At 40.8% G+C, this 27739-nt stretch overlaps 1 protein-coding gene across 6 annotated transcripts in view; it reads left to right on the forward strand.

Annotated features, from left to right (window-relative positions):
- ralgapa1 (Ral GTPase activating protein catalytic subunit alpha 1) overlaps window positions 1–27739 on the forward strand; it is a 130714-nt gene that overhangs the window by 79011 nt on the left and 23964 nt on the right. For all 6 annotated transcript variants that reach the window (XM_061968408.1, XM_061968409.1, XM_061968410.1 and 3 more), the window contains 5 exons: window positions 2913–2984; window positions 8158–8281; window positions 8461–8616; window positions 12733–12891; window positions 14102–14229. In XM_061968408.1, the coding sequence (XP_061824392.1) occupies window positions 2913–2984; window positions 8158–8281; window positions 8461–8616; window positions 12733–12891; window positions 14102–14229 (639 nt within the window). The remainder of the gene's footprint in view (window positions 1–2912; window positions 2985–8157; window positions 8282–8460; window positions 8617–12732; window positions 12892–14101; window positions 14230–27739) is intronic.

Below are 27739 nucleotides of genomic sequence, written 5' to 3' on the forward strand. Positions count from 1 at the left end.
TATGAGTCCATTCCAAATGTCTGCTGCTTCAGTCATATCTGTGGTGCTGAAATTGGAGGCTGTTTCCCGCAGGACATTTTAAACGATCCCTGAATCTGCTTACTTAAAAAAAGGCTTTTGTCTTGAATAAAAATAGAGCTTCTACCTTTTTATATTTCGATCCTGAAAGTGAGCATAATATTAGAAGAAGTTCTCCAACTAACAGGAGTTGATGCTTTTGACAGCCTAAGTAGAGTGGAACAGATCCCTACAATTCTGTGCGCAGTGTCATTACCACGGTGACGGCGTGGCCCTGATGGTAGAGTGGCCGTGCCAGCAACTTGAGGTTTGATCCAAGCTTTCGCCATCCTAGCCACGTCCGTTGTGTCTTTGGGCAAGACACTTTAACTTTGCTCCTGACGGGTCGTGGTTAGCGCCTTGCATGGCAGCTCCCCCAATCAGTGTGTATGTGTGAATGTGGAAATAGTGTCAAAGCGCTTTGAGTACCTTGAATATAATCCATTTACCATTTACCATGGCAATGAGGCTGGTCACTTTATAGTGTGTATATATATATCTATATATATATCTATATATATATATATATATATATATATATATATATATATATATATATATATATATATACTGTAGGTTTTTCAACCTGAGAGATGCTGATCAAGCAATCTAAGGAAATACAATAATAAGGATCCATATTATTTAGTAAACAAGAAGGTAGTGATGAAAGACTTGAATAGGAGGAAGCCTGGAAAAGTTTAAACTAAAATTGACATGAAAGTTAAAAGCAGTGTTGGGACTAACGCGTTACTTTGTAACGCGTTACTGTAACGCCGTTAGTTTCGGCGGTAACTAGTAATCTAACGCGTTATTTTTTATATTCAGTAACTCAGTTACCGTTACTACATGATGCGTTACTGCGTTATTTTACGTTACTTTTTATGTAGTATAAAGTGTGTTTTATCGGAGCGCTGCTCTGTTATCGTTCTGATTCTTCTTGTGTCACAAGCCGGAGAAGAGAGACGTGCGCTCTGTGTGTGTGAGTGTGGAGGGAGGAGAGGGAGGGAGGGAGGGGAGGGGGGCGTGTCTGATCATGGCGGAGCCAGAAGTCGAGTTTGCTAACATGGAGATATTTTCACTACTTTTCTTTTGTCGAGCACAAAGAAAAGAACATTTTAGTTAAATGTAAATTGTGCTTTGGATCAAAGATGCCATCTACTGCCCAAAACAGCAATTCAAATCTGCTGAAACAAGCTACATAGCAACATGCTTCAACGAAGCTAGTAAAGAGAGACAGAGACTCTGATGCCACTTCACCTCCACCATTTAAGGATTAACTTTGCCTCTTCTCATCATTCACCGCTGAAGGTACACACTCTGTCACTCTAATTGTTCATGTGTGCGAGTAAACGCAAAAACTCCCTGAGCATGAGTGGAGCCCATGTGAGCAACATCACACGTGCACTGTGGCTACACCAGCAGCACACCTGTCCCAAACCTCACTAAATAACAAGTTCAATCTCCATCCATTTTTACTACCGCTTGTCTCTTTCGGGGTCGCAGGAGCCTATCTCAGCTGCATTCGGGCGGAAGGCAGGGTACACCCGGACAAGTCCCCCCCTCATCACAGGGCCAACACAGATACACAGACAACATTCTCTTATTATTATAATCAAATGACAGCAGTCATTTCCATTTCTAATATAAGTGTATAGGCCCACTTACAATGACAATAACAACAAATATTGTTTTTCATGAACTGTGTACTTGTATTGTTTGTCTGGGTGGAGGTCCTGCTTTGGAAATAGTTTGTACCGCTTTCATTTAGTTCCCATTAAAACATTCACATGTTGCACAATGAGATGTAAGCAGGGGATCATGTGTACATTCCTGCAACTTCCTGTTTGTAAAAAATATATTTTTATTAGTATTTATTTAATATACTAACAGCATTTAATAATTAATATTTATAAATTAAGATTCCTAATAAATGACACTAGAATAAGCACACATTTGATTGGTAAATCATAGTGTAACGACCTGGAATTACACTTTATGTGTGGTGTTGGAGTTGTCTGACTTTTTGTGTGGCTGTAAACTCATCACTGGCTAAGTGCCATATGTGCAAGTGTTGGCACACGTGAGAAAGAGCGAGTGGCTGCTGTTGATATAACAAAGTAGCTTTTGGTCTGGTTTGTACTGCAGAAAATGACCACTTTTGCTAGATATCATTTTTTTTACTAATGTTTTGGTGATGTGTTTATGGCCGACAATAAAGAGTTTTGCTCAGTAAAGAAAATGCCTGGTTAGGCTTTGTGTATGTAGTGTGTGCCTTTCTTGGTTTACATCTATGCTGTTATTATGCTGTTTGTTACTTATGTACGTTATGTTGCAGCTATTTAAAATAGTTTTGTCAATTTGTTCTGGCCAGAAACAAATTGGCCTTTGTAACATATCTTTGTCTTTGTGTGTTGTATGTAGAGCACATTGCTTAGCAGAGTTCAGTGATGCAAATGCATGTCAAGTTGATCAACAGATTGTATTATTCTCCAGTGCAATAACAGTACTGAAATGAAGGCTAAAAGGGCATTAATGGGAGCTTTAAAAAAAAAAAAGAAGAAAAAAATAATTAACTAAATAGTTACTTTTCACAGTAACGCATTACTTTTTGGTGTAAGTAACTGAGTTAGTAACTGAGTTACTTTTGAAATGAAGTAACTAGTAACTGTAACTAGTTACTGCTCTGCAGTAACTAACCCAACACTGGTTAAAAGTAATAAAATTGTATTTGGAATGAAAAAAACATTTCAGTATTCATGTAATTTTAACCAATCTCTCTATCTCATTGGAGGTTGTAAGGCTGTTAGGAGATTTTTTTTTCAACTAGAGTTTAATCAGTTGATTTTTCCTTTCAGGAGTAATTTTCATTTATTGAGAAAAAATGAGAAGCTTTTGAGAGAGCTGAAGAACCTGGACTCACGACAATGGTAAGAAACAAACATTTTTAATTTAATCTATTTCTGTGCTTTTTAAATGTTATTTGAAAGAGTTTGTTTGCCTTTTATCAAATGAGTGTCCAGAGTGTGGCCCAGGGGTTATTTACGGCATGCTACTTATTTCCTTTTCTTTTTTTTATAGAGTTAAAGGGCTGCAACTGCTCAAAGTTAAATTTTTCAACAACAAAAAATGTTTTATCACAAAAACACCACTGACCAGCTTATGTTACCATTTGTGGTTTAAACAGATTTTTTTTTTATATTCTATAAATGTTAACAATTACAAATTATATTGAATAAAATTGCTCCTCGGCCCTAGAAATTAGTCTGTCACTAACCGCTGTCTCGTCCACATAAGGGATGGGCACTGAATCACGGTTCCATAATGGCCCCAGTGCTGATTTACACGATAGTAACTGGACCGAAAAAATAAGTAGTTAGCGGTTCCTTATTCTGGTGCTAAATGAATGCAGACTACCTGCAACAAGTCAGTGGTGAATTGTGCAGGTAACATTTCTGTAAGTAATGTAGCGTCCGGACAGAATCACAAGAGTCTGACGCTCATTTTAAACTTTAATGCCGACCATAACACGCCAACAGCAGCCCTCATAACACCGTTAGCACTGCAGCGCTCGCCTAGCAAGTAGCCACACCAATGACACAGAACTACAGGACTTCCTCATTATGCATAAATAACATTTACAGCGAACAAGGTTGCATTCAGGAACACCTGGAATTTCGAGTATCAAACATTACAACTCAAGTACTGTAAGTTGTTTTTTGCATGTTCTCTATGTTTTGTATACTGCTGCAATAATTAAGACAATTTGTTGTAGATTTGATTTCAAATTTTTTAATGTATAATGTAGTTCTCATTTAATTTATATAATTTTAGTATTTAAATTACTAGTTTGTTCAATTTCAAAATGAAAAAAACACCAAATGTCACAAACCAGCACCGTTTTCAAAGTACCGATTTGACACTAGTATCAGTTCAAATGTAAATGATACCCATCCCTACCGGCTAGCCTATCTTACCAATAGTGCAACATGTTTTTTTAAATGTCAATATAAAAAATTGCTCATTGGCCTGAGGAACTAGTCTGCCGTTCATGGCTGTCTTGTCCATAAATACACGCCTGGAGAGCATGCACACAAACAAAAGCAGTCCCACAGAATTAGCAAACAATTTTGAGTCATGTCGTTGCTATAAATTCAGTGATAGCAAACTTTAGTAGCTAAGCTCTGTCAAATTGCTATCATTAGCTGGCAACACACAAACTAATGCGGGTGTTGTTTGTGGGGAAATTACAGTGCATTCGGAAAGTATTCACAGCGCTTCACTTCTTCCACATTTTGATATGTTACACCCACATACCAAAATGGAATAAATTAATTTTTGTCCTCGAAATTTATTAAAAATTAAGAATCAAATGTACATAAGTATACACATCCTTTGCTCAATACTTTGTTGATGCACCTTTGGCAGCAATTACAGCCTTAAGTATTTTTGAATATGATGCCACAAGCTTGGCACACCTATCTTTGGGCAGTTTCAACCATTCCTTTTTCTCCATTTCTCTTTGCATCACCTCTTAAACTCCTTCAGGTTGGATGATAAGCATTGGTTTTCATCCAGGACGTCTCTGTACATTGCTGCATTCATCTCTCCATTTATCCTGACTGGTCTCCCAGTTCCTGCCACTGTAAAACATCACCACAGCATGATACTGCCACCACCATGCTTTACTGTAGGAATGATATTGACCTGTTGATGAGCGGTGCCTGGTTTCCTCCAGACATGATGCCTGGCATTCACACCAAACAGTTTAAGCTTTGTCTCATCAGACCAGAGAATTTTGTTTCTCGTGGTCTGAGAGTCTTTAAGGTACATTTTGGCAAACTTTTTACTAAGAAATGGCTTCCGTCTGACCACTATACAATAAAGGCCCGATAGGAGAGATGGTTATCCTTCTGGAAGGTTCTCCTCTTGCCACAGAGGCTTTATCTCTGACAGAATGGCCATTGGGTTTTGTCACCTCCCTGATCAGAATCAGAATCGTTTTATTGCCATTGTTTGAGAACGGGTTCACAAACTAGCAATTTTTCTTGGTGCAATCGTGCAACATAAAACACATATAACACAGATTTGGTAATAACAAGAGCTGTAACTGAGCTATCAGATCTTGTTATAGACTTAGAAGGAATTCTAGGGAGCTACTGTTAGGAGTTATTGTTCATGTGCCTGATGGCCGAGGGGAAAAAACTGTTCAGGTGGCGGGAGGTGTGGGTCTGGATGGACCGTAGTCTCCTGCCTGAGGGGAGAGGGGAGAATAGTGTGTGTCCAGGGTGAGAAGAGTCAGCTGTGATCCGACCCACACGCCTCCTGGTACTGGAGGAGAACAAGTCCTGGAGGGATGGGAGCTTGCAACCAATCACCTTCTCAGCAGCACGTACCATGCGCTGCAGTCGATGCTTATCCTGGACTGTGGCGTTGACCACACGGTGATGGAGGAGGTGAGGATGGACTCGATGATGGCTGAGTAAAACTGCAACAGCATCTCGGTCGGCACCTTAAGTTTCCTCAGCTGCCGCAGGAAGTGCATCCTCTGCTGGGCCTTCTTGATGAGGGAGCTGATGGTCGACTCCCACTTGAGATCTTGGGTGATGGTGTTGCCCAAAAAACGGAAGGAGTCCACAATGGAGACGAGGGTGGGAGAGTCAATCAGGGTGAGGAGGGATGGTGGGACTGTGACTTTCCTGAAGTCCATGATCATCTCCACTGTTTTCTGGGCGTTCAGCTCCAGGTTGTTGTGGCTGCACCAGGACGCCAGCCGGTCCACCTCTCTCCTGTAGGCGGACTCATCGCCATCCGAGATGAGCTTGATGAGGGTAGTGCCATCCGCGAACTTGAGCAGTTTTACGGACTGGTTACTGGAGGTGCAGCAGTTTGTGTACAGGGAGAACAGCCAGGGGGAGAGCACACAGCCCTGAGGAGTACCAGTGTTGGTGGTTCGACTGTCCGAGACAATCTTCCCCAGCCGCACGTGCTGTCTTCGGTCTGTCAGGAAGTCATTGATCCAACTGCAGAGGGAGTCAGGCACGCTGAGCTGGTAGAGCTTGTCTCGTAGCAGTCCAGGGAGGATGGTGTTGAAGGCAGATCTGAAGTCCACAAACAGGATCCTAGCGTAGGTTCCTGGGAAGTGCAGATGCTCCAGGATGAAGTGGAGGGCCAGGTTCACTGCATCATCCACAGACCTCTTGGCTCTGTAGGGGAACTGCAGTGGGTCCAGGAGGGGGGCGGTGATGTCCTTGAGGTGGGACAGGACCAAGCGCTCAAAGGACTTCATGACCACAGACATCAGTGCAATCGGCCTGTAGTCATTAAGTCCTGTGATCCGTGCTTTCTTGGGGACAGGGACAATGGTGGAGGTCTTAAAGCAGGACGGCACGCGGCATAGCTCCAGAGAGGTATTAAAAATGTCAGTAAGGACAGGAGCCAGCTGATCCGTACAGTGTCTGAGAGTGGAGGGGGAGACACCATCCGGCCCGGGGGCCTTCCGCCTATTCAGCTTCAAGAACTGCCGGCGTACATCCTCCTCTTGGATGGAGAGGGCCTTTACAGTCCTATGATGTTCTTGGAGTCCTGTGATGTCCTTTAATGAAGTGCTGGTGTTGGTGGGGAGGGTGATGGTGGGAATTAAGACTAAAATGAATGCAGCAATGTACAGATACATTCTGGATGAAAATCAAAACCTGATGGAGCTTGAAAGGTGTTGCAAAGAGGAATGGGCGAAACTGCCCAAAGATAGTTGTGCCAAGCTTGTGGCATCGTATTCAAAAACTTGAGGCTGTAATTGCTGTCAAAGGTAAATCAACAAAGTATTAAGCAAAAGCTGTGAATACTTTTGTACATTTTTGTATTATTTTATCTTTCATAAATTAGTCAAATAAAAAAAATTATATTGTGATTATGGGATATTGTGTGTACAATTTTGAAGCCAAAAATAAATGTATTCCATTATGAAACAAGTCTGCAACATAACATTTGGAAAAAGTGAAGCGCTATGAATTCTTTCCGGATGCACTGTATGTACATGCTCAAAGCCGAAAGAGGGCGGGATATATTACTTTTAACACTTTGGATTGTTTAAAGTTAGCGCCCTCTCGGCAGTCATGGAAAGGTTGCAACCAGCCCCCACTTTGAACATTATATTTAAATTATCTTCAAAGCCAAACAGGGCATAAACATTCTTAAGTCTTTGAAGGATGTGATAACTTTATTATTCTTATTTTTTTTACATTTTTTGATAACATTTCTCAATAAACTTCAGTGCTAAACGAAATGTTTTTTGTTTTTTTTTACCATTTTGAAAGTCTTTTGTTAAAGTAATGTCACATTTTTAAATTAGAAAAATTATGAATTATGCAAATTAATACAACTGTGACAAAATAAAAAAACATTATATTTTGGTATTTTTGTTTATGGCTAAAGTGTGAGAGATTTAAGCAAAGAAGGTTTTAAGCCCTTTAAAAAATGAAGGACTTAAATGTTTTGCTTTGCTTCGGGGTATTGTTGAATAACTGCCAGTGAAATAGTTTTACATGTTGTTTTGACATTGAACGTAAAAAAAAACTCATGAAAAAGCATGTATCAGTGAGTAACACAACAAAAATTATGGCCAGAAATACAGCAAATATTTAACAAAAAGTAAGTCTTTGTCTTGAGGGTTAAAAAAGAAAACAAATACTGGTTGTAACAGGGATGCTAACATGCTTTGTCAACTATAATACAAAGCTGACATGCAGGCTGTTTTTTCTTGAAATACATAGGATTGTTTTCAACAAAATTAAAAAATGTTGAAATAGCCCCAGCATCCTTTGATTTACAATATGTGAAGTTTGGACACCTGCTTTAAAAATACATTTCTTAAATTCCCCTTGTCTTTCCGATTTGTCATTCTGCAGATGTTGTCCTTGGTCATTTTAGTATCACATGTACAAATTATGTTTACAACCTTCCTTTCCTCTGATTGACTTTTCTGGGGATAACTCTAAAAGCCATAGAGGTTTTAAGGATGCACATTATGTCTCTTAACTATTTCATTAGCAAGGTTATTTTTTTCTGAATTTCTATATTTGTACTTTTTCCTCTATCATCTAGTCGAGAGACGCATAAGATAGCTGTATTTTACGTTGCTGAAGGCCAAGAAGACAAACACTCCATACTCACCAACACTACGGGCAGTCAGGCATATGAAGACTTTGTTTCTGGACTGGGTTGGGAGGTAATAAAAAATACAAATGTGTTTTTAAGATTATCTCCTTTCTGCACGCTTGTTTGTATTTATTAATTATTAAACACTTACAATTAAACCTTTGTTCGTCTTTGTCAGTGTAATTGTAGAATTTACTCAAGTTTGATACAATGGCTACTTTTGTTTTTTTTAAACAATGTTTTCCTCAGGTGGACCTCACCACTCACTGTGGTTTCATGGGGGGTCTGCAGAGGAACCGCAGTACTGGCCAGACCACACCTTACTATGCCACCTCTACCACTGAGGTCATCTACCATGTCTCGACCCGAATGCCCCATGATCAGGACCACAACCTCACTAAAAAGGTAACTAACACCTCTTAGGACAGCAAAGCATTTGCAAAAGATAATTGTATGTAGAATAAGATAAAAAAGAAAACAATAACATTATTACAAAAAAAAATTGGTCAGCTCCATGCCGGTGCTAAAATGAGACACTCTACATATAGACTACTTATGTAGATTATATGGACTTCTCATGGCAAAAGCAGATACTATTTTCTTTCTACAACATTTACCATCCAAAATGCTGCTATATCAATCAATCAATCAATCAATCTTTATTTATATAGCCCTAAATCACAAGTGTCTCAAAGGGCTGCACAAGCCACAACGACATCCTCGGTACAAAGCCCACATACGGGCAAGGAAAAACTCACCCCAGTGGGACGTCGATGTGAATGACTATGAGAAACCTTGGAGAGGACCGCATATGTGGGTAACCCCCCCCCTCTAGGGGAGACCGAAAGCAATGGATGTCGAGTGGGTCTGACATAATATTGTGAGAGTCCAGTCCATAGTGGATCCAACATAATAGTAAGAGTCCAGTCCATAGTGGGGCCAGCAGGACACCATCCCGAGCGGAGACGGGTCAGCAGCGCAGAGATGTTCCCTGCCGATGCACAGGCGAGCGGTCCACCCCGGGTCCCGACTCTGGACAGCCAGCACTTCATCCATGGCCACCGGACCTGTGCACCCCCGCCCCTCAAGGAAAAGGGGAGCAGAGGAGAAAAGAAAAGAAACGGCAGATCAACTGGTCTAACAGGGGGGCTATTTAAAGGCTAGAGTATACAAATGAGTTTTAAGATGGGACTTAAATGCTTCTACTGAGGTAGCATCTCTAATTGTTACCGGGAGGGCATTCCATAGTACTGGAGCCCGAATAGAAAACGCTCTATAGCCCGCAGACTTTTTTTGGGCTCTGGGAATCACTAATAAGCCGGAGTTCTTTGAACGCAGATTTCTTGCCGGGACATATGGTACAATGCAATCGACAAGATAGGACGGAGCTAGACCGTGCAGTATACTTTATACTGCCATTTTTTTTACTGTAATTCAATCGGTAAATCTCAGTGTATTTGTGCATGGGAACAACATTGCAAATGAACACAGGTATTTCATGCACATGCAAACAGACCTACAGATCTGTTGGTTGTGTTTGTTCTCAATAACCCCCAAAGTTTCCAACAACATTTACTGCAAATACATCTGTGTTTGTGCATGGTGTTGTATTAGTGTCCCAACAAGCAGATTTAGTGTGTTTGACATTGTGTGTGTGTGTTTGTGCGCACACCTGTCAGCCCCTAGGCACTGGGCACTCTGCACATGGCCATAATGTCCTTTTAATCAGATCATACTTCCTCCTTCTTGGCCTATCATGTCGCTGCAGGCTTCTGATTGGATTATCGTCGCCTGCAAGACACCATCCCTCTCCTTGATCAGCTGATGGCCCCATAAAACACACATACTCATAGACACGCATACACAATGAACCTGTTTATCCTGACATAAATGCACATCCATAGATGACATATTCCACTTTAACCCCGTCCAAGTAACCACATAAGGCACAGAAGTACACACACTCCTAAGCCCTGGTACACAAAAAAAAGACAATTGTGAAGATTTTGAGCCTGATTGCCTCCTTCTGACCAAAAACAGCAAAGGCCCATTTATCTGATATCACTAAAGATTGACCAATTATCTTTGGTGTGTGGTGTGTTATCTTGTGGTGTAAAGTGATTTGTTTTTTCCTCAATCCGCTCAAAACAATTGTCTGTGCTGACAAATATACATGTTACGATAGGAAATCCAGATATGTGTGGCTAATATCGAGGACAGTAAAACCTCGGACTCAGTGATTTGCCATTGTTTAATTGCACGTGACAATCAGGAAGCGAACTGACTGAAGAAGACCTGATGGGTTTTTGTGAAATACATAAGTGTATATTTAATGTTTCATGCCTGAGTAAGTGTTACGACCTGTCGAACATATTTAGGAAAAGCCACAGGATAGGAAAAGTCCAAGTCAAAAGATCTATTTTATTTTTATATTTACCAGAAATAGAACTCACAAAACACTTCTGTGTCCCAAAATTGCAAATGAGAAATACCTGGTAAGGTGGCCCAAAAGAACAAAAGACATTCAGGTGATCAAGCCAAGCCTATACAGGGCCGTCAATCTTTCATCAAAGAGCTTCCCCCAACAATCAAAAAGAAACCATAAACTAAATCCCCAATTGAAAATAATGCATTCATGTGGTATTATTCAATGAATACCACAGTGTCTGACATAATTTATCCTCAATTTATTTATTATTATTTTAAGATGTTCCTTTCTATCGTATATCCTGTAATGTTATATTAGGCCATTTATAATGTTTGTCAGTTTAATCTATTATATATTCTGTATTTAGATACACATACAATGTTGTCCAGTGTCATCTTATCAAGGTATTCATTATTTAAAATTGTTTACTTTCTATATTTCTCTGTTATTGAATGTTTTGGGCATTTTTTTACTCCTTTATCTATTTCTTCCTACTGTTCTAATTATTTTTCCATTACTAAATACGCTATCTACAACAATTAACCCTACTACCAGGTTGCTTATTAGAAAATGGTCATCTGTAAAGAAGGTAAACACAGAAAAGATAACAAAATATCAGTTGTTGCTCAGAATCGTGGAAAGGGAAGGATTTTTCTTACTACTTTGTGGACGTGTGGAATTGTGCAAGTGTCCAGAGACAAAAAGACATGAAACAGCAGCCATTGCAAGATGCAAGAGTCAAGTAGAGAAGTGTCACTGTTGGAGGCTGGAGTGTGTGTTTGTCTGACATTGAGGTTAATGACAGAGCTATTACCAGCTGTGCGTTTGTGAATGCGTAACACACACTTGTCTTGTCTCCCAGCCCGTATTCTTATCTTTCCGGAGCTTCACTCCATCTTCTTGTCCACTCTCCATCTTTACACGTTCACTCAATCACCTTCAGGGCCAGTCGTCTCGTTGCACTCACATACATACACACAGCAGTACACACAAACAATCCAAAACCTTGGCTGTATCATGGATACACTCAGTCTAGCTCAGGGGTCCCCAAACTTTTTGACTCGTGGGCCGCATTGGGTTAAAAAAAATTGGCCGGGGGCCGGGCTGTGTATATATATATATATATATATATATATATATATATATATACATATATATATATATATATATATATCTTTGGCAGCTTAGTCATAGATGACCATGCTAATTTACGCTCTTGTGTCAGACACTTATTTCGATTTGATGTTTGATGTTGATTTTTTATTTAATTTATTTAAAAAAAAATTTAATTTTGTAATGGTACTTTAATTATTATTAATAGTTTTTTTTTTTAAATTTAAATAGTTTTGTCATCCTATTTTAGTCAATTATTAGTAAGATCTTTTCAGTTTTAATGAGTGTTGTAATTATACAATGCACATATTTAATTATAATTTTCACATTTTAACTTGATGTTTTGTTGATACGGTACATTCATGTTTGTTGACAACGCCTAGCATGGCTGTGCAAGCCAATTCTTGAGTGACAGTCCCTGTTGCACTTAGTGCAAACATGTGTAGAGACTTCATCCCGAGACTTCATATACTGTGTGTATATATATATATATATATATATATATATATATATATATATATATATATATATATATATATATATATATATATATATATATATGTGTGTGTATGTATATATACATTGTCTTTTTAATCTGTTTTGACATTTAACATTGTCACGTTATTGATGGTAAAATTCATTTTTAGACAATATGATTTGCCTGAGCGGCTAGGAGACACAAAGAGTAACAAGCGGTAGAAAATGGATTAGAAAGGAAAGATAAGAAAAAAAAATAATTAAAAAAAATAATTAAAAATTTTACTTGGGACTTCCCGTTGGCCGGATTTTGGATGCTAGGGGGCCGGATCCGGCCCGCAGGCCGTAGTTTGGGGACCCCTGGTCTAGCTCGTTGTCCGACTTTTGTATGCTTGACATGCAATAGGTTTGTACCACACAAAGTAAAATGTGTTGTTTTGTTAAAATTTCAATAGTAATATCTATGCCTCAATATTTTTCAATTATTTCTCTTCTCTATCCAGCTTAGACACCTGGGTAATGACGAAGTCCACATTGTTTGGTCGGAACATTCCAGAGACTATCGTCGTGGGATCATCCCTACTGAGTTTGGAGACGTGCTGATTGTCATTTACCCCATGAAAAACCACATGTATTCCATCCATATCCTTAAAAAACCTGAGGTACCAGCAACTTTCTTTCTCTGGTTCCCTTTGGTAGCATAGAATAATTTGTATGACAATAAATTATTTAGATGGACGATTACTCAGAACAACGGGAAATAACACTGGCTTTAATGTTATTGTTAAATTAAGCTTCTGAAATAGCTTTCCCCAAAAAATATTTGTGAAACATTGTTAAAAGCCAGGTCCTTGCCAGCAAACTAACCACTTTAATGTGCCCTTGTAATAAAATACACATTTCTGCTTAGAAAAGTGGTCAAATGTCCAGCCAGTCGTAAGATTGTTGATGGCTAGCCAAGATGAACTTATCCAAAGGACATTTAACCAAGTATTTTAGGGGTTTTTATGTATATATTTGAACCTATATTAATTGTATAATTCTGATCTTGTGATGATTATATACTTTTATTAATATGCAATATACATTCACTGTAAAGTAATTCCACCCTATGAAAAGAATGGTTCAAATAATTAATAAAGGGAGCCAAAATTTATGCATGACATTCATTCCCAATATAAGTGGATGTACATCTCTAAACCGGAACTATATATAGATTTGTAGAATATTTAGTACCGTTGCAGTTGCAAACTGTCAGTTTTTATAAATGCGCGTGCATGTTCAGACAACCCAGACATGCATCCAGATTGTCTGACAATCCAAGGGAGAGTCATGCTGCTCTGGTTTATGTTTTAGTCTAAACCACAGACATTAATACCACAGCACTGATAGCCTAACTGTGTTTTAAACAACAAGTAACACAATAAAATAATGTATTTTTTCTGTATAAGAAACATAGACAGAGATACCACAACACTAATATCATAACTGTATTCTGTTTCATTCATCCTGCGAGCAAAACTATTGAATTATCATTGAGTCCAAAAGCAAGTTAGATAAGATATTCTCTGCATCACTGTATTCAGTCATAGAGCAAAAAGGCTGGAGACCTGGTCTTCAAAATAATCATATTAAAAAACACTAATCTCTTGGGTGGATTCCTCAAGCAGAATATTGAATTAAATATGAAAAGAAGCCTTGTCTCAATCAAGTAATACATCATAAAAACAACTTGATTTCAGTTTGTTTTTCTTGTTTGACGCACAGAGCTGATTATTTTTACTAAAACATCAATTAACTGTTTATTGCTTTGTACGAGACAATGAATTATTCTGCTAATTGCATTTGTCCCAATATTTTTGGTCACTATAGGTACCATTTTTTGGGCCACTGTTCGACGGCGCCATTGTAGACATGAAGATTTTGCCAACAATGGTCAGGGCCACAGCCATCAATGCCAGTCGAGCTCTGAAATCGCTCATTCCTCTTTACCAGAACTTGTATCCTTTTAAAAACATTAGAACATTGATCAGTGTAAGTAATGCCAAACAGTTATTTCTGCTTTTCATTGTTGTTTTTATTGGAAATATGTTCTTCAAATGACATTTTCATATCAATTAGGTCATTGTATTCTAACATGATAAATTTAATTTATAGTCGTTTGTCTTCTACCACTTTTGCAGATATTTTTTTTAGTTGGAAATGGTTCCTATTTTGAGGTTTGTATGAGTTGTAACTTGTAGGGATAATATTTCTTGTACATTAGCAAACACATATATCCTACAGCAAAAAATACACCAGTTTAACACAATACCATAACTATAAACAGGATTGCAGTAGTTTTTTAAACGACTGGATAAAATGGCATTGAACAGAAAGAGATACTATGGTCTCAACAGAACCAACTCAGCACCTCTGAACAGGCATGTTTCATGACTTAATATGTTCCACTTCTGCTATTTAACTGAATTACTTTGATCAAAAAATCATTTTTTGCGCCAGTACTGTAGAAGTTATGTGTGCATGTATGCCTGGGAACATTTTGCACACAGAGGGGTGCACATTGAGTCAGTGATAAAAAGTGATGGCAGCTTCATTGATGAGAGTCCTCAAATCAATTGGTATTATTGACTTCTTTCACAATCACTCTGATCTATCAGTTTGGTTTTATACAGCATCTTTACGGACGCATTGCAATTTTTTTTTATGAAGTGTCATTTGATTTAATACACGTTTGGACTGTTGTAGAATGGAAGCTTTTCTATAAGGAAAATAGTATCTTCACCCTTTAACTTGCTTTCTAATATCCAGTCACTGTGCTGTTAATGTAGCACGATTCCCCTCAAACTTCAGCTTCTCTATGCCAAATGTCAATAATTTAAGATATTTAAAAAATATATAAATCCCAATATATGGCGCAAGATGTAAGCCCAAGGCGTTTGTGAACAGTAGCTATGGAATCAATAAAATCCAACCCCCCAGAATCAAAACAGCACCCCCTTTGCTAAAAACACAGGTTCACATTTGATATTCCCCATACTTGTCCCGCTTTTCAATGAGATAAAACACATAGTAATAGTAGAGGTATTGACTAAGAGGATGGAAGAAGTGGGTGGGGTGCAGGTGTTGGGGGAGTGCAGTGCTGGTTGAAGAATCCATTTTGCTTCACGTCCACACAGTCAGACGTAGACAGAGATTGTGAGGCTCAGTGAGGGGTTTTAGCTCGTAGCTGACACCTCCATTGTAATGTGTGAGCGTGTGCACATGCACCTTCTTTCACATATCAATGTCTTTGTAACAGTTGGCTTTTGTAGGACTCCGTCTGTGTGTGTGTTTGCGTGCGCGAGTGTATGTGTGTGCGTGCGTGCGTGCGCTTGTGTGTGACATGTTTGTGTAAGACATGCGTGTCCATCCATACACACAGAGTGTATGTGGATGAGTGATGTCACACACGCTGGTTTGGAGATGTTTGTGTGTGTCTGCTGGTGTCCTGGTGTGTATTGATTGGTGGCAGCAGCAGGTCGATGCTTCTGACAGCCTGAATTACAGTAATCAGTCATTATTGACTACCAGTCGCTCTCCTGCACACACCTCTCCTCCGCAGTCTTTCTACATCTGTCACTTCTTTCTTTCCCTCTCTTTCTCCCTATTATCTCCCTTACCCTCAACATTGTCCCATCATCTTTTTATGCCCCGATCTTCACATTTTGTCATCATTCCTTTTTCTAAGACATTGTCCCTCTCATGTCCTGCGAAAGTCTACTCTGACCAAAGGATGATTTTTTTTGTTCAAAACGTACTTACAAACACATTTTGTTTCAAGAGTGAGACAAAAAAATTTACAATAAAAGATTATAGGTTTATATTGTAATAAATTCAAGCAAAACACGACTTAGTAGCTGATGTGTAAACACACACATTTTTTTGTTGTTGGTCATCCGGGTTAGACACATCTCAGGAGGAATTTTTGGCCCTCTTCTTTACACATACATTTTGTTGAAGATCTTGAGGCTGTCACTCTGAAACTGGAAAATTCAGTTCCCGCCACAGATTTTTATGAGATTCAGGCCCAGAGTACGGCTTGGCCAGTCCAGAAACTTAACATGCTTATTTTTGATCTAGTCATTGGTTACCTTGGCAGTATGTTTTGCGTCCTTGTGATGCTGGGCAAACCCATCTATGTCCCATCTTTGCAAGTGCCTTGCAAAGATCATCTTGAAGCATGTTATATCCAACATCAGTAAAAATATTTAACCTGAAATTCAGTACGGCTTCAGAGGTGACCGTAGTAAAGTAGATGAGATGTTTTCATTAAGTGAACTGCACGATAAATGTGTTGAACAACAAAAAGGTATTTGTGTCACATTTATTGATTTGACCAAGATTTTTGACAGTCGATAGAGAGGGCCTTTGGAAACACTTACCCAGGTCTGGCTGCCCACCCCATCTGACAAGCATAATTTGGCATTTTCATGAAAGAATGGAGGGATGCATAAGTATGGGTGTTAGGCTGTTTGATTCCATCCAACCTATCGTGGCGCAGTGGAAGAGTGGCCGTGCGCAACTCGACGGTCCCTGGTTCAATCCCCACCTAGTACCAACCTCGTCATGTCCGTTGTGTCCTGAGCAAGACACTTCACCCTTGCTCCTGATGGGTGCTGGTTAGCGCCTTGCATGGCAGCTCCCTCCATCAGTGTGTGAATGTGTGTGTGAATGGGTAAATGTGGAAGTAGTGTCAAAGCGCTTTGAGTACCTTGAAGGTAGAAAAGCGCTATACAAGTACAACCCATTTATCATTTATATAAACTAAGAGCAATATCTAAAGTGAGAACTGTGATGGTTCATGAGCTTCAGTTTGCCGAAGATTGTGACTTGGCCGCCTACTGCCAAAGCTCATGGCCATAGGTAGGATGGGAATGTAGATGGACCGGTAAATTGAGAGCTTTACCTTCCAGCTCAGCTCCTTCTTTAGCACGACGGATCGATGCAGGGTCCGCATCACTGCAGATGCCGCACCGATCCGTTTGTTGATCTCACGATCCACTCTTCCTTCAATCGTGAACAAGACTGAGGTACATGAACTGCTCCACTTTGGGCAATATCTCATTCCCAACCCGGAGATGGCACTCCACCCTTTTTCGGGCGAGAACCATGGACTCGGACTTGGAGGTTCTCATCCCAGTCGCTTCACACTCGGCTACGAACCGATCCAGTGAGAGCTTGAAGATCCTGGCCAGTTGAAGCCATCAGGACCATATCATCTGCAAAATGCAGAGACCTAATCCTACAGCCACCAAACCGGATCCCCTCAACGCCATGACTGCGCCTAGAAATTCTATCCATAAAAGTTATGAACAGAATCGGTGACAAAGGGCAGTCCTGGCAGAGTCCAACCCTCACTAGAAACGGATCCAACTCACTGCCGGCAATGCGGACCAAGCTCTGACACCGATCATACAGCATACTTGCCAACCTTGAGACCTCCGATTTCAGGAGGTGGGGGGTGTGTGGTCGGGGGCGTGGTTAAGAGGGGAGGAGTATATTTACAGCTAGAATTCACCAAGTCAAGTATTTCATATATATATATATATATATATATATATATATATATATATATATATATATATATATAAGAAATACTTGACTTTCAGTGAATTCTAGCTATATATATATTTATATTTATTTTATTATATATATAAGAGAAATACTTGAATTTCAGTGTTCATTTAGTTCCACATATACACACACATAACACTCATCTAGTCATTGTTGAGTTAAGGGTTGAATTGTCCATCATTGTTCTATTCTCTGTCACTATTTTTCTAACCATACTGAACACCCTCTCTGATGATGCATTCTGCTTCGTCTCCTTGTTGTGTGCGCAGTTGTGCACTGCACTCTCTAAAAGCCCTAGATGTTATTGTCACATATGCATGTACAGTAGATGGCAGTATTGTCCTGTTTAAGAGTGTCACAACATTGCTGTTTACAGCAGACGAACTGCTTTACGGTAGACGAAAACGTGACTGCTGTTGTTGTGTGTTGTTACCGCGCTGGGAGGACGTTAATGAAACTGCCTAACAATAAACCCACATAAGAAACCAAGAACTCGCCCTCGATCATTCTACAATTATAACGTCATTGGGCAGGCACGCTGTTTATATTGTGGGAAAGCGGACGTGGAAACAGGCTGTCGACACGTCACTCAGGTCCGCCTGAATTTCGGGAGAAAATTTGTCCCGGGAGGTTTTCGGGAGAGGCGCTGAATTTCGGGAGTCTCCCGGAAAATCCGGGAGGGTTGGCAAGTATGTCATACATGGAGCGGACTGCCACAATCAGACAGACCGATACCCCATACACTCTGAGCACTCCCCACAAGACTTCCCGAGGGACACGGTCGAAGGCTTTCTCAAGTCCACAAAGCACATGTAGACTGGTTGGGCAAACTCCCATGCACCCTCAAGGACCCTGCCGAGAGTAAAGAGCCGGTCCACAATTACACGACCAGAACGAAAATCACACTGTTTCTCCTAAATCCGAGGTTTGACTATCAGGCGTAGCCTCCTCATCAGTGTACCTGAATAGACCTTACCGGGAAGGCTGAGGTGTGTGACCCCACAATAGTCAGAACACACCCTTCGGTTCCACTTCTAAAAAGAGAGGACCCACCACCTCGGTCTGCCAATCCAGAGGCACCGCTCCCGATGTCCACACAATGCTGCAGAATCTTGTCGACCAAGACAGCCCCGCAACATCCAGAGCCTCAAAGAACTCTGGGCGGATCTCATCCAACCCCAGGGCTTTGCCACCAAGGAGCTTCCTGACTACCTCGGCAACCTCAACCTCAGAAATAAAAGAGCCCACCACAGATTCCCCAGGCACTGCTTCCTCTTAAGAAGACGTGTAGGTGGTATTGAGATGGTCTTCTAAGTATTTGCTCCACCGATTCACAACCTCCTGAGTCGAGGTCAGCAGCACACCATCCCCACCATACACGGTGTTGACAGTGCACTGCTTCCCCCTCCTGAGGCGGCGAATGGTAGTCCAGAATCGCTTCGTAGCCATCCGAAAGTCGTTTTCCATGGATTTGCCGAACTTCTCCCATGTCCGAGTTTTTGCCTCTGCGACCGCCAAAGCCACGCGATGCTTGGCCTGTTGGTACCTGTCCGATGCCTCCGGGGTCCCATGAGCCAAAAGGACCCAATAGGACTGCTTCAGCTTGACGGTATCCCTGACCGCTGGTGTCCACCAGCAGGTTCTGGGATTATCGCCATGACAGGCACCAACCACCTTATGGCCAAAGCTCCAATCGGCCCCCTCGACAATAGAGGTGCGAAACATGGTCCTATCGGACTCAATGTCCAGCGCTTCCCTCGTGACATGTTCCAAGTTCTTCCGGAGGTGGGAACTTTCTCTGACGAGAGACTCTGGTAGACGTTCCCAGCAGACCCACACAATGCGTTTGGGCCTGCCAGTTGTGACCGGCATCCTCCCCCACTACAGGAGCCAACTCACCACCAGGTGGTGATCGGTAGAAAGCTCCGCCCCTCTTTTCACTCAGGTGTCCAATACATGAGACCGCAAATCCGATCACACAACTACAAAGTCGATCATTGAACTGGGCCATGGGTGTCCTGGTGCCAAGTGCACTTTTGGACACCCTTATGTTTGAACATGGTGTTCGTTATAGACAATCTGTGACGAGCACAAAAGTCCATTGACAAAACATCACTTGGGCTCAGATACAGGCGGCCGTTCCTCCCAATCACGCCTCTCCAGGATTCACTTGTACTTAACTAAGCAGAAGAGAAAGTAGTTCCCACCAATTGCGTTTCATTTAGACAAGATCCAGACATGTCCAGTGTGCGGCAGAACATAAAAGTCAAAGATTGATTTTATCAGCCGTTCCAAGACAAATAACTAAAAACACAAAATACCCTATATGCAGAAAGGAGAAGTCATTGTCCATTAGGCTGGAGAGTGAGATAAAGAGAGACCTGCGCTGTATGTTTTGGGTCATTGTAATGCTGAACATACCCAACCATGTCTCATCTTCTGTTTTCTGACTAAGGTCAGCAGGTCATCCAAAATTCTTTGGTATATATATGACCTTGTGCATCAGCCTTTTAATGCGCTGATGCTACAGAGCCAAATTTTGGTCTCATCTACAGGTAAAAGCCAGTAAATTAGAATATTTTGAAAAACTTGATTTATTTCAGTAATTGCATTCAAAAGGTGTAACTTGTACATTATATTTATTCATTGCACACAGACTGATGCATTCAAATGTTTATTTCATTTAATTTTGATGATTTGAAGTGGCAACAAATGAAAATCCAAAATTCCGTGTGTCACAAAATTAGAATATTGTGTAAGGGTTAAATTTTGAAGACACCTGGTGCCACAAACTAATCAGCTGATTAACTCAACACACCTGCAAAGGGCTTTAAATGGTCTCTCAGTCCAGTTCTGAAGCCTACACAAACATGGGGAAGACTTCAGATTTGACAGCTGTCCAAAAGGCAACCATCGACACATTGCACAAGGAGGGAAAGACACAAAAGGTTATTGCTGAAGAGGCTGGCTGTTCTCAGAGCTCTGTGTCCAAACACATTAATGGAGAGGCAAAGGGAAGGAAAAACTGTGGTCAGAAAAAGTGTACAAGCGATAGGGATCACCGCGCCCTGGTCAAGATTGTGAAAAAAAACCCATTCAAAAATGTGGGGGAGATTCAGAAGGAGTGGACAGCTGCTGGAGTCAGTGCTTCAAGATCCACCACCAAGAGACGCTTGAAAGACATGGGTTTCAACTGCCGCATACCTCGTGTCAAGCCACTGTTGACCAAGAAACAGCGCGAAAAGCGTCTCACCTGGGCTAAGGAAAAAAAGAGCTGGACTGCTGCTGAGTGGTCCAAAGTCATGTTTTCTGACGAAAGCAAATTTTGCATTTCCTTTGGAAATCGAGGTCCCAGAGTCTGGAGGAAGACAGGAGAGGCACAGGATCCACGTTGCCTGAAGTCTAGTGTAAAGTTTCCACCATCAGTGATGGTTTGGGGTGCCATGTCATCTGCTGGTGTCGGTCCACTCTGTTTCCTGAGATCCAGGGTCAACGCAGCCGTCTACCAGCAAGTTTTAGAGCACTTCATGCTTCCTGCTGCTGACCTGCTCTATGGAGATGGAGATTTCAAGTTCCAACAGGACTTGGCGCCTGCACACAACGCAAAATCTACCCGTGCCTGGTTTACGGACCATGGTATTTCTGTTCTAAATTGGCCCGCCAACTCCCCTGACCTTAGCCCCATAGAAAATCTGTGGAGTATTGTGAAAAGGAAGATGCAGAATGCCAGACCCAAAAACGCAGAAGAGTTGAAGGCCACTATCAGAGCAACCTGGGCTCTCATAACACCTGAGCAGTGCCAGAAACTCATCGACTCCATGCCACGCCGCATTAACGCAGTAATTGAGGCAAAAGGAGCTCCAACCAAGTATTGAGTATTGTACATGCTCATATTTTTCATTTTCATACTTTTCAGTTGGCCAACATTTCTAAAAATCCCTTTTTTGTATTAGCCTTAAGTAATATTCTAATTTTGTGACACACGGAATTTTGGATTTTCATTTGTTGCCACTTCAAATCATCAAAATTAAATGAAATAAACATTTGAATGCATCAGTCTGTGTGCAATGAATAAATATAATGTACAAGTTACACCTTTTGAATGCAATTACTGAAATAAATCAAGTTTTTCAAAATATTCTAATTTACTGGCTTTTACCTGTAAACTGACCATATCACATTCTCACCAGCCTTTTCTGAAACTTTTAGATGTTCATTGGAAAACTTCAGGCAGGCCTGTACATATGTTTTCCTGAGGAGGTGGACCTCATGGGCTGCAGTTAGGGCTGGGTGTTATGGCCTTTTATTAATATCTCGATATTTTTAGGCCATGTCACGATACACGATATATATCTCGATATTTTGCCTTAGCCTTGAATTAACACTTGATGCATATAATCACACCAGTATGATGATTCTGTGTCTACATTAAAACATTCTTGTTCATACTGCATTAATATATGCTCATTTTAAACTTTCATGCAGAGAGGGGAAATCACAACTAAGTCAATTTACCAAAACTGTATTTATTAAACATTTATTAAGCAGTGGCACAAACATTCATGTAATTTCCAAAACAGAAAGTGCAATATTGTTAGAGACATTTTAAAACAAGATATTAGTGCACTTTTGTGCATGATGTCACTAAGATGATATATCAAAACACTAAATTAAAGTGCACTTTTTGTACAGAACGCCACTACAATAGTTTAAAATAAAGTGCACTTTTGTGCATGATGTCACACAAGATATTTCAATAACTGTCAAATTAAAATTAGCTGCATAATAGGAAATCAAATAGTGTATGTCCTTCGCTATGTGGTAGGTTACTGCGGATGTTATCTCCTTTTGTTGTTGACTATTTCTGGAAATGATGTTGATGTACAGGTTGCTTCGGCATTTTGTTGGGTGTGGCACCGGCCGAAGATGTTGACATGCGGAGTTTCAAGCACTCCTCATTCTCGAGCGGGTAACTTTTCAAATGATGCTACAAATTAGCAGTAATGCTACTTTTTGTAGCAATGCTTTTGCTGCATACTTGACATATTACGGTTGTCTGTTCAACATATTCCCGTTTGAAGCCAAACCACCGCCAGACGATGGACCCCGTGCTGTTTTTCTTGGGAATTCATTCTTCTTCCTTCATTTGTTACCAGGTTCGCACCTTCTTTCTCTCGTAATACCACTCGCACCGCTACGCTAGCAGCACAGCTAATGTTGCCCATTCCGCTACCTCTCTGCTCCGCGAGGGCGTATGACGTTGCACATATGTGACGTACTGTATGTAACAAGGTGCGCTTGTTTTATGTCTCTGTGAGGAGAGACATAAAAAGGAGAGACTGAGAAACGCCTGTAGTGTAATGCCCGCAGATAAAAGCAACTGCGTGAGAACGTATTGTCAAGTGGTCTGCTTTTTTTGCTGTGCTTATCCCACACTTGAAGGGATGTACCAATGCTGAATGTGGCTTCTGGATTTCACTCAAAAGACCAGACAGTAGTTACTTTTTTCCTTTTATTTTCCTTTAGTTTGTAACAGTTTTTCCAACGAAGAAACAGCTTATTTTTTCTTCTTTAGTCTTTTTAGCAGTGTTAGTAGACTTTAGTAGACTTTAGTTCCTTTAGCTGTCATTAGCTTTTTTTTGGTAGCCTTTAGTAGCCTTTAGCTTCTTTAGCGTCTTTAGCTGTCAATAGCTGTCTTTAGTAGCTTTTAGCTTCTTTAGGTGAAAAACCTTTAAGGACAAAACACCACAAGATTAACATGCTGTAAAAAATCTATCAATTATCAATCCCATAATTTACAATTATTAATTAGGCTATCAAACACTTAACTATTAAACAAGTGCAAGAAAATGGACTAATATTTTCCCTTTAAGTTAAAACAGATTTTAAATAAATTGTCTCAACATAAATGCACCAAGATACATATACAATACATTTAACACCAGAAACGCAATAGATAAATGCAGCAGAAACCCAATATGCAAATACATAAATACCTAACGAATTAACCACCTATTTTAGATACATATTTAAAGTCCATATCCAATATAAATATATTATTAATTTAGCAGTGAAACACTCAATCTTAAACGCTGTCTACTGGTAGAAAAATGCCCCTTTTTCTATGCCCTCACCAGCAGCCAATGATCCAACACAGTTAAATCCAACACTTTAAGTTGAGCGACTTCACCCTCCTGATTTAACACAGCTGTCTAATTACCGGGCTCGCACACCAGCAGATGATACGGGAGCGCGCTGCGCTACACCTGCGCGTGAACGTTAACAGATCGGCTCTGATCATATAAGCCGAATGGCCGAAATAATGCCGAATTATATACATTTCCTGGGGTTGCTTAGGTGAATAGGGATGCGGATGTGCTCTAAGATAAAATATAATTTTATTAAGTGGGGTTTGGCTGGTTGCTAAGCAGCCACGGTTGCTAGCTCGCGCATCAGCTGACGAGACAACTGTTCGCCGCTACACGTATACTCGAATATCACGCTATAGTCATTTTCTACATCGCACAGAGAGAAACCCGCGATATATTGAGTATATTTGCTATAACGCCCAGCCCTAGCTGCAGTATCTCTATTCATTATAATGTGGGTTACCCAAGTTTATCTTGGTGACTGTGGTCTCAGATTCCTTGAGATCATTAACTAGCTTCTCCCATAATTCTGGGCTGATCCCTGACATTTTTCAGAATCATTTTTACCCCAAAGAGTATCTGGCATGAAGTTCCAGGGCAAGGGTGATTGAAAGTCATCTTGCATTTATTCCATGGTCCCTTAAACGTTTTAGTTGAATACATGGAATGTTTTATTGTTTTTTTGTCATTGTGAACCACTGATCCACAGATACAAGTGTAGCAGACATTAACAGCACAGACAGGACGGAGGCTATGGAATTCTTGGGTTCTCTATGTTTCTGATTGATTGCCTTACTGTAGAATCAGGTATCTACACAAAGCGGCTGGCATACAAGCAAGTGGCAGACAGAGGGGAAAGAAGATTGGCAAGGCTGAGCGTGTCAATGGTTGTCTAGCTTTTTCTCATTTACTTTTTTTGTCTAACACTGTCTCCTGGCCCTCAGGGCAGTCCATATGCCTTCCCTCTCGCTCTGATCTTTCATTCACCATGACCAGAGCCATCCAAAAGCACACACAGTGCCAAGTAGCTGAGGCAGCTGTGTGTAAGTACAACTCCATCTTGCATATTGGCCCATTGCAACAACAAAAACATTTCATGACTGTTAGGCCTGTTTCATACCTCTATCGCCATATGAACTCTACTATAGTTGCTGTCTCACATTGAAATGGATTACATTGTCTTGAATTCTACTAAATCTGTGACTGCCACTTTTCTTCTTCTGCATTTGCTGGTAATGTGGTGAACACGAATCACACATTTACACATCAAATGGTGTAACAATGATCAGAAACGCACTAGAATAGGGATGGGTATCGTTTACATTTTAACTTATTCTAGTACTAAAATAATTTTTTAAGAATGATGCCGGTGCTTAAAGGTGAGTTAACATTTTTGGGAATTTTGCTTATCATTCACAATCCTTGTGTGAGACAAGAACACATGTTTTTTTTTAATACATTCTTTTTCGTAAATAATGGTCACAAAAATCAGCTAACGATGTAGTTAATGGGATTTGCTCTACTTGGCCTATAAAGCGCTCTAAAAAACATCCAATAAACTCCATCAATGTTTTATATACACACTGTAAGTATATATGTAATGTAATAACAGACTTAGCTCAGTGTGTGTGTGTTGGCGCAAGTGAAGGATGACTGCTGCTTGTTGAGAGAACAGAGATTTTTTTTGCTGATAGGTTAGGTTACTTTATTAGTACCCGAAGGTCAACTTTTTTGACGTCGTTACGGCCGACAGAAACCGGTTTTACTCAATTAGGTGATTTTTTGACTAACTCTTCATCGTCCTTATACCATCTTGGTAAAAGTCGCAGTGGGCTATTCCTAATTATTTTTTTTATTTTTTTTAAAGGACAGAGACTGACTCTCATACACTGGAGATTAATTGTTTGGGCGCTTGATTCCACATGTATGATATCCGGCATGGTATACAAAAAATGGGCTATACCAAAACTGAGGTACCACTGTATCCTAGTTACATTTTTTAAGCTACACTAAAGGTATTTGTGACCAGTCAGTGTAAATCGTAGATAAGATGTGGTCAATCAAAGAATGGTATATGGTGACATTATAAGAACCTGTTGTTTTTTACACCACAGATATAGGATACCACAGATATACACACGCGCGTGTGTATATACAGTATATAAACGTGTGAGCTTGCATGCGTTCGTGTATACATAAGTATGTCTACATATGTGTGTATATATGTATGTATGTATATATATGACATTTTTGTTTTGGTGTCTTTTCCCCGCAATTTCCCCCTCTGTCATCTTTTTTTCTTCTTCATTCTATTGTCTCCTGCTCTGATCCACCTGCGCCAAACACTAAATATATCCAAACATTTAATAAAATCGAATAAAAATAAAGAAACGACAAGTATCCCACACTTTTATTTTGTAAAGCAGTTATGGGCATCTACATCAACAATATGATTTGCCTGAGCGGCTAGACAAGACAGATTTAAAAAAAACAAAAATTATTGTACATATTTTTTTTAAACTTGAGACGTCCACTTGCCCCAAGTGGAGGAGTTCAAGTACCTCGGAGTCTTGTTCACGAGTGAGGGAAGAGTGGATCGTGAGATCGACAGGCGGATCGGTGCGGCGTCTTCAGTAATGCGGACGCTGTATCGATCCGTTGTGGTGAAGAAGGAGCTGAGCCGGAAGGCAAAGCTCTCAATTTACCGGTCGATCTACGTTCCCATCCTCACCTATGGTCATGAGCTTTGGGTTATGACCGAAAGGACAAGATCACGGGTACAAGCGGCCGAAATGAGTTTCCTCCGCCGGGTGGCGGGGCTCTCCCTTAGAGATAGGGTGAGAAGCTCTGTCATCCGGGGGGAGCTCAAAGTAAAGCCGCTGCTCCTCCGCATCGAGAGGAGCCAGATGAGGTGGTTCGGGCATCTGGTCAGGATGCCACCCGAGCGCCTCCCTAAGGAGGTGTTTAGGGCATGTCCGACCGGTAGGAGGCCACGAGGAAGACCCAGGACACGTTGGGAAGACTATGTCTCCCGGCTGGCCTGGGAACGCCTCGGGATCCCCCGGGAGGAGCTGGACGAAGTGGCTGGGGAGAGGGAAGTCTGGGCTTCCCTGCTTAGGCTGCTGCCCCCGCGACCCGACCTCGGATAAGCGGAAGAAGATGGATGGATGGATGGACGTCCCGCGGCCCAGATTGTGGATGCTGGCGGGCCAGATCCGGACCCCCAGGTTGTAGTTTAAGGACCCCTCGTATATACGGTTGAAGTATCATACAATGTAGTCGTCTTCAACAATATATATAATGTTACTTTAAGTAGATGGGTCCAGAAACCTTAGGGTTCCTGGTACGACTCCATGGAGCTTTCGCCGTCCTAGTCACTGTTAAAAAGCAAAAAAAACTTTAGACTGTCACACTCCTGCCTTGATTTGCCACAGCTACACCACAGTCTAATACAGGGGTTGGCAACCCACGGCTCTTTGATCACTCTGATGCGGCTCGGCTGCATACTTGCTGAGCCTCCTGATTTTTCCGGGAGACTTCCGAATTTCAGTGCCTCTCCCGAAAATCTCGTGGGACAACCATTCTCCGATTTTCACCCGGACAACATTATTGAGGGCGTGCCGTGATGGCACTGCCTTTAGCGTCTTCTACAACCTGTAGTCGCGTCTGCTTTTTCACCGTACTAACTGCGTGCCGGCCCAGTCACATGTTGTATGCAGCCTCTGCCTACACACTTAAGTGACAA

The sequence above is a fragment of the Nerophis lumbriciformis genome, linkage group LG08 (genome assembly GCF_033978685.3).
Source record: "Nerophis lumbriciformis linkage group LG08, RoL_Nlum_v2.1, whole genome shotgun sequence".
Lineage (NCBI taxonomy): Eukaryota > Metazoa > Chordata > Actinopteri > Syngnathiformes > Syngnathidae > Nerophis > Nerophis lumbriciformis.